At 51.6% G+C, this 9,975-nt stretch overlaps 1 protein-coding gene across 3 annotated transcripts; it reads right to left on the bottom strand.

The window, feature by feature from the left end:
- Positions 1-302: 302 nt before the first annotated feature.
- On the bottom strand, positions 303-7,872 carry LPCAT4 (lysophosphatidylcholine acyltransferase 4). Of its 3 annotated transcripts, none has more exons than XM_081048254.1 (14): positions 7,611-7,872; positions 6,178-6,320; positions 5,622-5,842; positions 5,142-5,254; positions 4,959-5,019; positions 4,609-4,667; positions 4,381-4,415; positions 3,774-3,828; positions 3,568-3,650; positions 3,186-3,311; positions 2,693-2,825; positions 1,385-1,483; positions 915-1,071; positions 303-646 (listed from the first exon to the last, which is right to left on the bottom strand). In XM_081048254.1, the coding sequence occupies exons 1-14, from the start codon at positions 7,722-7,724 to the stop codon at positions 492-494; spliced, it is 1,554 nt and encodes a 517-aa protein (XP_080904380.1). In that variant the 5' UTR covers positions 7,725-7,872; the 3' UTR covers positions 303-491. The 3 variants fall into 3 exon arrangements, with proteins under 3 accessions (XP_080904380.1, XP_080904381.1, XP_080904382.1); XM_081048255.1 differs by having other exon boundaries at positions 2,693-2,813; XM_081048256.1 differs by having other exon boundaries at positions 4,609-4,652.
- Positions 7,873-9,975: the final 2,103 nt, after the last annotated feature.

Genomic DNA, 9,975 nt, shown 5'->3' with positions numbered 1-9,975 from the left:
ATCTCTAATGAGGACAGAACAAGAGGGAATAGACTGAAAAGAGGTTCATGAGGAAGCCTGTTAAAATGTGTGTATATGGGGCATGATAACACGAGGGAAGGATATGAGAGTCGCATGATTTCTGTGCAGGAAAGCACACTGTCCAGCTGCAAGTGTGGAGGATTCATCCATCGACAAGAGTACGGACCTTGGAAACCTTCAGGATTGCCCAATGGGCAGCTGGCAACCATTAACCCCTTTTCTTCCCAGCTAAGGATACTACCAATGTGACCGAGCTTCATTTTTTTTTAAATAGATATAGATATATATTTATATTTATATATAAAATAGTTTCTTACAAAAAAACCAAACAAACAAAAAATGAAAATCAACTTAAAAAAACAACAATAACAAAGAATCAAGCAGGAGCAGAGAGGACTTGAGGCCCAGGGGCGACCCCTGGAGCGGCCCTGAGTCTGCGGGCCAGATGCGAGCTGGGGAGGTCCAGGCGCTCAGTCGCCTTTCTGCTTGGGTGCGTGCACAGTCCCATTGGCCAGAGCAGCGGGGCTGCCTGGGGATGAGGCATTTGGTGGCTGGCAGGGGCGCAGGTAGGTGCTGAAAAGCTTCCCATGGAGCGGGTCACGGAGGGCGAAGTCCTGGAACTGACCTGGACAAGTAAGAGTGAGATGGGAAAAGTAAAACGGAGAGGAAGAGGATGCCCTGTTCTTTTCTCAGAAATGGTATGTCCTGTCCCTCTCATCTCTGCTTCACTCCTCAGTCTATGTTTATGCTTTTTCTGCCTTCCCAGCCGGTCCTCCCATTCTTACCTCTCAGATATTCTGATCCCTGGCACTGGCCACCAGGTCATATCCCCTCCCAGCCCAGTGCTGATGGTACCCCGAATGCCCACGCGGGCTGAGAAGGCAGTGACTCACAGAGGGAGAGGCCTTGGCAGGGTCCCGCCTGGCATAGCTCGGCATGCAAAGTCGCAGCAGCAGGGCGGGGTGACCCCAGCAGCAGGTGCAGGATGGTGCTGAAACCGTCTCTGTACAGTAGGTGGCTGGTCCCCTCTCCTTGCTCCTCGGCAAAGAGCTGAAAGAGAGAGGTACACCAGTTAAGCCCTCTCTCTATGCCGTCGCCCCACACATCTGCCTAACGGCTCCTCCTCTTCCAAGAATATAGAGCACAGGTCTGGGTCCTTTCTGTAGGAGAATTCTAACTTCAGAGCTGCTGCCCTCTTTCTGTTCCCAGCTATGCCTTCACATAGAGAACCTGGGGCTTTGCAGTTTGTGACACTGCAGTGTATAGCAAGCATCTACTATCTGGAAGCTACTGGTAACAGCGCACCACACCGGCTCCTGGGTGGGGAGCATAGCCACTATATCCCCCCACACCGCCCGCATACCTCAAAGGCCAGGAGAGTTAGCTCTTCCAGGTCCCTGCCCCCATCCAGAGCTGCCAATGCAAGGGCCACATCTCGGAAGTCCACCAAACCATTGGCATCCTGGAGGGTGAAAGAGAAACCAGGGCAATGCGCGGACCAACCCTGCAGCCTCCCTTCTGCTCTGGAGTTTGGCTCCTCTTCTCAGTAGAGGAGGGGTGGTGTGTGGTGCGGTGTGGCATGTTGTGTGTGTGTGTGTGTCTCCTGTGTCTGCTTCCCTCAGAACCGTGAGCCCTAAACCCTCCAGGATCGCTGATAATTCTCTCAGGTCATGGTTTTGCTCAAGCGATTCCCCCAAGTGACCTGGTGACAAAGCTCTCCTATAAAGGGATCTCCGAGGAATGTCAGGGAATCCCTTGGGAATACAGGAGTTACCAGTAAGTTTCTGACATACCATCGAGGGCATTCTTGGCCCCCAAGCTGGAAAAACTGGTTCTCTCCTGACTCATCCTATGTGGGAAAACTGGTCCAGCAGACTAAAAGGGGGCCGCTGGAATAATTTCTTGCAAAAAGCCCAAGGAGGTCTTCCCCAACAACTCTATGGGGGACCTCGGCATTCAGGGTTTGCAAAGTGGGGAAGCTCCTTTGAGGGACAGTCTGTCCCAATCTAAGGAATCAACACACCTGGTCACTCTTGATCCCTTCAGAGGACGCTGAGAGCCATGGTCAGCATCTTATATCAAAAAGAGCTCTGTTGAACCACTGGTAGTTGTTCATAAACATTAAGAACGTTCTGGGACAATATTATAATTTGACAAGAAAACCTGTAAGTCCCAGGAATATACAGTTTGCCAAGATTCTTGAGAAAGTTCAGGAATTCCCCAGAGAAGCCGTGGGATATTTTAAAATATTTGCCCAAGTATTGCAAATGCTTCTGGGCCTCACACTCTTAACCATCTAAGCTGTGTTGTCCCCGCCATGCCACCTTCCCACCTAACCTTCATGGCTCTTCTCGGAAACACTCACGCAGTGTCCCACAAGGTCATATGATCTTTGCCAAATTCTAAAGTGGTTTCAGAAATTTATGGACCTCACAGATTGATTATTTCTCCACTGTTCCTTCCCACAGTGGTTAAAACATTGCTCTGCAATGCACTGGATACACTATTAAAAAAAAAGATTCCCCAGCAGATCTCAGAAGATGGCTATCTGACAACAGCTGTTAGAATATCCAGTGCAGACTCCAAATTGGCCATCCAATGAGACTGACGTGGCCACTCAGATACCATCCTTAAATCCTGAACCCTGTGCTCTGCATCCCAGCTCCTTTACCTTCTGGAAGAAGCTAAAGGCACCAGCCACGGTCTGTGGGTCAGAGAGCTGTAGCTGCCTGGCGAACTCTTCCCGGCTGATCATTCGGCTCCGGCCTGGCTCTGCCCCAGTGTCCACATAGCTAGGAGACAGCCTACAATGAAATTGTTGAAGGCAGAGAGCTGACTCAGTTTCTGTCTGGGCACACCATCCAGCAGGACCGTGTGTTATCCCAGCCCTAAGAGTTATCCAGCACAGGTACATCTGATGTTTTCCTAAGGTGTACTCTGACTCAGTCCCTGGACAGCCATTCCTACTTTTATCTTGGGTTATTACGTATCTTTCTTTCTTCCTCCTTCCTTTTACTCCATTATCTTTTAAAAAATTCCTCCATCTTCCCACTTTTTTTTTTTAAAGACTTTCCTTTGTCCTTCCCATTTCTCCCTTTTCTTCTTACTCTTTTTCTCTGTCTATACATGACACTGCCCATACCCTCATTTTCAAAGTCACTTACCCAGCCTTGCGAAGCACCTTTCCCAGTTCCCAGAGCTGTGGCTCCAACGCTACCTTCAGCCGACCCACCATAATCACAGGCAAGCTCCCTACAAACTCACACTCGGTGGCTGGAATGCCCAGGGCCCTATAGGATGAAAAGCGATATAATGGAGGGGGACCGAGGAAGAAGAATCTTTTGAAGGTTCATTACTGACTGACCTGCTGACTAGGGGGAGGACACTGGGTCCCTTTAACCCCCCTCTCCTCCCAGTCTCAGCTGTCTAATAGCCCTTTCCACTGCCACTCCCCCATGTTTGCCTCAAAACCTCAGCCCTCCACCCCAGCCTGTGATCCCTTTGCCCTGTTTATCTGCTCCAGGAAATACTTTGAGGGACACTCACTGTGCCATAACCTTCTGGACATTGTTGGCATAGAGGGTGGGGTCCCTGCTCTCCTCCGGGCTGGGGTGGTACACAGGGAGGAACTGAAACACACACACACACTCATCAGAACCTTGAAGCTAGGGGTGACCACCCCCACCCTCTTTTCCCAAAGCTTCAGGGGTTAGCGGATGTCCATTCTCACACCCCACCCCTGGGGGTCATACCTCCACATCAACGATGCTGCAGGGCTGAGCGGCTGTGAGCCAGAGGACCTTGAGTCTAAGAAAAGAAAGATCTCAGATGCTCACCAATATCTCACTATGGGCTCCTCCCACCCCAAATAGGGGAATGGAGAATTTCTACCCACTGATATAAAAATGCACTCCTAACCATATAGTCAGCTGGGTAAATGTACAGTTGGGAGACAAAGGGAAGGGCCAGAAACGTGGTAGGCAAAGTGAGAAGTGTTGCAGGGATATGTCAGAGAAAGAACTGCAGGTGAGAGGAGGTTTGAGTAATCCAGGAAAGGGCAAGAGGCAAGCCTGGTGGTGGAGGTTCTCAAACAGAGACGATTGGAGAAAATCACTTAGAAACAGAAAAATAAGTTAAAAGGAGCTATGATCACAGCACGAATGATTAGGTGGGATAGCTGAAAGCACTCCAGATCACACCGGGAGGTCAGAAAACAGTGGGAAACAAGCATCTCCTTTTCTAGAGGTCTCTTGTCCGAAAACAAAGGGTCATTTGCTTGGCCTGGAGATTGAAAGATGGGCCAGGAATTCTCTGATGGACCCTGCTCCCCACCCTCACACCAGGAACACCAGAACTCACACTCCAGGGCCTCTCCATGCCCAGCTGGTAGTATCCTATGGGAGAAACAGAGGTGAAGGGAGAAAGGCATTACGTTTCTTCCCTGCAACTGGCTAATCCTCTTTGAGCAGAGGCTCTGACCCCACCCTGGCCCCACCCCCACATGCACATCCCATCATGGCACTCACAGGTTTCACCTATTAGGGTGAATTCGTTCTCCCCCTCCCCACGTCTTGGACTAAGACTCACCAGACTGTTGGGGTAGCGGATGAGGATGGGCTGCACAGGGACCCCTGCAATGAAGGCTCCTAAATCCCATTTCCACCCCCACCCCCCAGGCAGAGGTTAGTACATGGAGGTAGCTAGAGGGCATGAAGTGTAGGAGTCTGGGACAGTTCTCACATGAGATCTGGCTTTGCTCCGTTTCATTTATAATTTTCTCTCTGACTTCTTGAGACTTCTCAGCGTCAGCTAGGCGGTTGGTTCCCTGTCTCTCATTCCTCCCCCATCCCTCCACTTCTTGGGTTATTCCAGAGTCCCTCTCCAAATTTGAGGCTCCTTTTTCCTATAGCCCTACCACCCACTACCGTTTTATTCACCTGGTTTGAATTTAAGCAAAGCCTTCTTGTTGGAACAGGTGCCCTCAGGAAAGAATAGTACCTGGGGAATAAAACCAAGAGACCAGAATGAGGTAGGGTAGGCTAAAGGGGAGCAGAGACGAAAATGAAGCCTCTTCAGGAGCACATAAAAGGTGAGAAGAGAGTCCTAAGACTCTTACCCACCTGGGGCCACTTGCCTCCTGAGGTAGCCCGCCTTCGGACCTCCTCCACCACTCTGCGCCGAGAAGCCGGGTCATGCCGGGAGACGAGGATGGCTTGGTTGAAGCGAAGAAGAGCTGGGGTCCAGAGAGGATAAAGATTCCTACTCAGGGGCATTAACACCTGCAGTCTCCCCGTTCTCAACAGTAGGAGATGCTTTTCATTTATCTCTTTGTCTTGGGGACTTTCCTTTTACTGTATGTTGTCCTGTTAGGGAACTGACCAGAGCTCCTCCAGCACTGTCTCTAAGCCCCAGCCCTCAGAGTCTAAGGGGTAGTATCACAAATGGTGTTAATTTGCATTTCATGTGCATCAGTCAATATCTCTTATAACTTCTCCCCCTCCCCCAGTTCTCTCCAGTTCTCTCCAGAGAGTGTCCATCTGATTCCCGTTTTTCCCCCAGAGGTATCATCTCTCCCCTTGATCCCTCCTTCACTCTCTCACCTCCAATGACAGGCACAGAAAGGTTCTCAGCTCGGGAGACAACCTTGGGCAGGTCACAGGGCAGCAGAACAATGGGGTCAAAGAAAGTAGAGTGGGGGGCGGCGACAAGGACAGGGGCTTGAAGGCGAGAGGCCCGCTGACCCCGAACACGAATCCGGAGGAAGCCCAGAAGGAAAAAGAGCAGGCGGCTGAGGCCCAGTACTCCGTTGTGGCACACAGTCCTGCAGAGCAAGGTGCAGCGTCAGTGGAGGCGGCAAGTCTGACCCTCACTCACTCCCAGGCTTTGGCACCCAGGAAAGCAGGTACCTCTCTTTTGCCCTCTATTACTCTGGCCAAGAGGTGGAAGTCTCTGGCTACTCTGGGACCTATCAGGGCACATCACTTAGTGGTGAGGTCCTGGGTGCCAGGTCTGAGCCTGGCTGACTCATTTTACCTCGCCAGGCTGGGTACCAGAGCTTCAGAACCCTCCCTCCTATTCTTCTCAAAGAGGGAGCGGAATGAACAGCAGGAAAGAGAAGTGAGAAACAGAGTTTCTAGTGGCTGATCCCCCACTTACTTTCTCCATCCTGTAAGTGGCTCCTGAAGCTCCTCCTCGGTCAGACCAGCTACTTGCAGCCAGGCAAAGGGCCAGAGGAGAAAGAGGACGATAAAGGCCAGAAGCACTCGGATGGGGGCCAGCAGTGCCCCCAGGAAGTAGAACTGCAGAGGTGGGAGAGAATGCCACTTCAGGGCTGGAAGAAGTTCCCTCCAAGGCTTCCCCCATCACACAAGGATAGACACAGGAGCAGAGAGCCACGACCCACTGTAGATCAGGTGCAAGGTGATGTGGGAATAGGAAGGGGGTTGGAATCCAAGGTGGGATGAAGATACCAACGAGGGCAAGAGAATAAAAGATTAGTAAGATCAGGGGCCTCATTTTCCCATCTTTCAGTTGGTCTCCATCCCACCTATAAAATCGAGTGTCATAAGTGCATCTAGCACTTGGAAAGGCTGTTAAGAGGATTTAATGATAACCCATGTAAAAGCCCCAGCACAGTGCTTGACGTGAAGTAGGCTAGAGATATTTCTTTCTCTTCCATGTCCCATTCCATAAATAGCTCCTAGGTCCAACAGCAACCTGGTACATGGTTCTTTCTAGTTTGGGCCTGGGAGGCGGAAGGTTGGAATACACAGAGGTTGGAACACACAGAGGTCCACTTTTCAGGACACAGGGCCAGTCTGTGCCCAAGCACTCCCCTAGTACAGAGGGATGGGGGAGAGAACCCAGCCTCTACTTCACAGGGTAGAGGTTGCCAGGAGCCAGGTGACTCCATGGGCTGCTCTGGGGAAGAGTGCAGGTAAACAAACCGAGCCTCAGGAGGTCGCCTCAGGGGAGGTGATGGCTGCAGAAACCTTGGACACTCCCCACACTACTCATCAGTTCCGCTAGGTTGGTGCGACCCTTCACTTCCTGTAGCCAACCCCCTTCTCAGCCTCCCCCCCCACCCCCACCAGGAGGTGCTGCAGTGCGGGGTGGGGGGGAAGTGGAAAAAGGGGGCGTTGGAAGGGCACAGGGGCGCAGGCTCCGGGCCCAGAAACCCGTTTCCTCTAATTCAGAGCCTCCGAGAAGCATTCAGCGCGCCCCTGCCCCCACCCCCGGCTTTCCGTAGTCTCTAACTCCCTCCTAGCCCATCGGCCTCCGCAGGATGTAATCCGCATTCCCCAGAATCCAACATCTCCCCTACCCCTGAATTGCCTGCAGGCCTTCATCCTCAACTAGTAAATTCTTCCACACCTTGGAGTTTGTCTATCACCCAAGGCCGCGTCCTCTCCAGGACTCCTAGCTCACCCCACCCCCGCCACCCCCACGTGCGCACCCCCCGACTCCCGCTCCACAAGCCTCTTACCCACCTCCTTTCCTTGAGCCCCATCCCCACCTTTGCAGGGGCTCTAAACGACCTCTTTTTCCTATCCCACAAGTCCTCCCGACGTCCCCCTCCCACACCTTACCTTAACCTTCTGGAGGCGGGAGAGATGTAACTCATGCACGAAGGGGTTGGGGGCTGCTGAGGGTCCGGAGGTGGGCTCCAGGGGGGGCCAGTCCCCCGGACTTCCCTGGCTCATAGCGGCGGGAGGAGGTGGGAAGGAGGGCGCCCCGGCCTCAGCCCGGCCCCCGGCCTCGCTCAGCAGAGCAGCAGCTGCAGGCTGCAGCAAAGCGGCGGCAGCGCTCTGGCCCCGGCCCCGCCTGGTGCGGGGCGCGGAGGGGCGGGGAGCAGGCGGCGCGGCGCGGCCCGACCCGCGTTGTCAGGGAGCCGGCCGAGGGGCGGGGCTTCCAGCGCCCGGGAGCTCCAGCTCCTCCGCATCTGCTGCCGCACCCGCAGCCCCTCCAGCCATTGTTCCGCAGCGGCCGGATGCTTTGAGGCCTGCGGGATGCTATCAGGTCTGGCCCTGCGGGCGTTCCTCTCTGAAGATCCCGCCGCCGCCTCCTTGCAAGCCACCAGCTAGGGGCGGGTTTGGGGCCGCGAGGTGGGTGCGGGGTGGAGAGCGCTCTCGGACCGGGCTCACGCGTGGAGGTCACCCTGCGAGCGCAGATCGGGGTGGGGCCCTCGGGCGGCTGGAAATGGAAATGGTCCTCGGGTGCACCGTGCGCGAAGGCCGGCAGTTCGGAGGCGGGGCAGGGTTCCTTTCTCCCTGCTGCCACCCCTCCTCGCGGGACGACCACCTATCCTTCCCGTTCCCCGCGATGCCATCGCGCGAGGACTCAAGGCGCTCGCGCCCTCCGGCGGCCGCGGTGTGCCTCACCTCTCCGCATGCCAGCGCTAGGCAGGGCCGCCTGTTCTCGAGTGAGGACGCGAATCCGCCAGGCACCAGCAACCCCCGAGATGCTGGCCCCTATAAATCCGACAAGGCAGGGGCGGAAAAGGGTAGTGGGAACCGGGAAAGCTGGGATGACCCCAGAGGTAACCCTCCTTTTCCTTCTAGTGTCTCTTTTCTGTGCCGGTCTGTCTCCCTGTCTCCACAGTGAGTGAGAAGACAAATACCCTTCACCCCCAAACCCCAAACTCTCAGAAAACTCATAAACTGGTGAGCCCCTGTTTGTGTCAGGTGATGGTGAGATCAGAGAATTGGGGCGGACTTTGATACCCACAGCCAGTAACACAATCAGAAAGATAATACCCTTGACGAAAAAGTGGTAAGAACCTCATTGCGTGTGGAAAAGAAGCTGCCTTTGGTTCACCTTGTTTTAGTTCTCTCATCTGTAACCATGTTAGTCATCATTTCGTGAGGGTAATGAGAACAATGGCAGATCAATGGGCTGCGGGGTCATCGGGTACCATTCATCTTTTTATTGAAAGGGGGATCAGGCAAAAGCCAGAAGTCACTCCACTTCTATCTATACCTTCCTTGCCCCATAATTTACCCACTTACACTCCCACTTATATTCTTAAGAAGAGAGCAGTCAGCATTCTCAGAGAAATAAAAGGATATCCCACTCAGGATTTTATTAAAGAGTCTTAGAAAAGATTCCATAGCTCTTTTACCTATTTTTTAAGTAAAAATAATTTCCAGCGTTATAGAGATATTGACATATAACATGTAAGTTTAAGGTGTACAATGTGCTGATTAGATACATGTGTATCTTTTATCTACTATTTAAGAGAGAGCAGGTTTCCGTATTATCTTGGATTTTCCAAGGTAGTTTTCAATAGTTATGTAATTTCAATTAAGACAATTCATTAAATGCATAATGATGCATAATTTGCTTTTTTATGCCTTCAACATTTTATATAAATCATCTAAAACCATACCAGTAGCACTCATTAAACTTAGGACTCAAATCCATGAAGTAATAATTATATGCAACTTACTGTGTACTTATGGATAACCACATACTATGGATGACATACAGAGAAAGTTTTGATACTAATTTCTAATTCTTTCCATGGAAATGATGAGAACTCCTAGGCAGTGTATCTTGTGTGCATTTCTATTTTTCTGTTTTGTTCATTTTTCATGTCCCTTGTTATGTTCTTGCTCCTTGCTACTCTCTGCCAGGTTGTTACTTCTTTATCTCAGATTTTTTAAATCACTGATTGCTGAGCAATCTCAGTCTTTGTGACAAGTTTAATATTTTAAATAAGCCTTCATTAACTTTTTGCTAAAATGTTCTGCAAATGTGCTTGCTATTAGCAAAGCAACCGTTTAACAAAGGAACCGTTTCTTTGTTTTTGCCCTTTTGTAATTTAGAGGCTCTAGCATAATTTATTCTGCCAGTGTTAATAAGCCAGAGGTTTCATACATTTTGGTCTTCTTAGTAGAGTAACTCTTTGTTTGGGATTTATAGTGGACATGTTGGTATTTTCTCCCCTTCCTT

The sequence above is a fragment of the Rhinolophus hipposideros genome (assembly GCF_964194185.1).
Source record: "Rhinolophus hipposideros genome assembly, chromosome: 5".
Taxonomy (NCBI): Eukaryota; Metazoa; Chordata; class Mammalia; order Chiroptera; family Rhinolophidae; genus Rhinolophus; species Rhinolophus hipposideros.
Note: the sequence above shows the minus strand (reverse complement) of the source record. Positions and strands in the feature narration are given on the sequence as shown.

Coding starts and splice junctions, on each gene's coding strand:
- LPCAT4 (XM_081048254.1), bottom strand. CDS start 7,724: ATGAGCCAGGGAAGTCCGGGGGACTGGCCCCCCCTGGAGCCCACCTCC. Junction 4,416..4,608: donor TCCGCTACCCCAACAGTCTG/GTGAGTCTTAGT, acceptor TTTCTCCCATAG/GATACTACCAGCTGGGCATG. Junction 3,829..4,380: donor GCATGGAGAGGCCCTGGAGT/GTGAGTTCTGGT, acceptor TTCTTTTCTTAG/ACTCAAGGTCCTCTGGCTCA.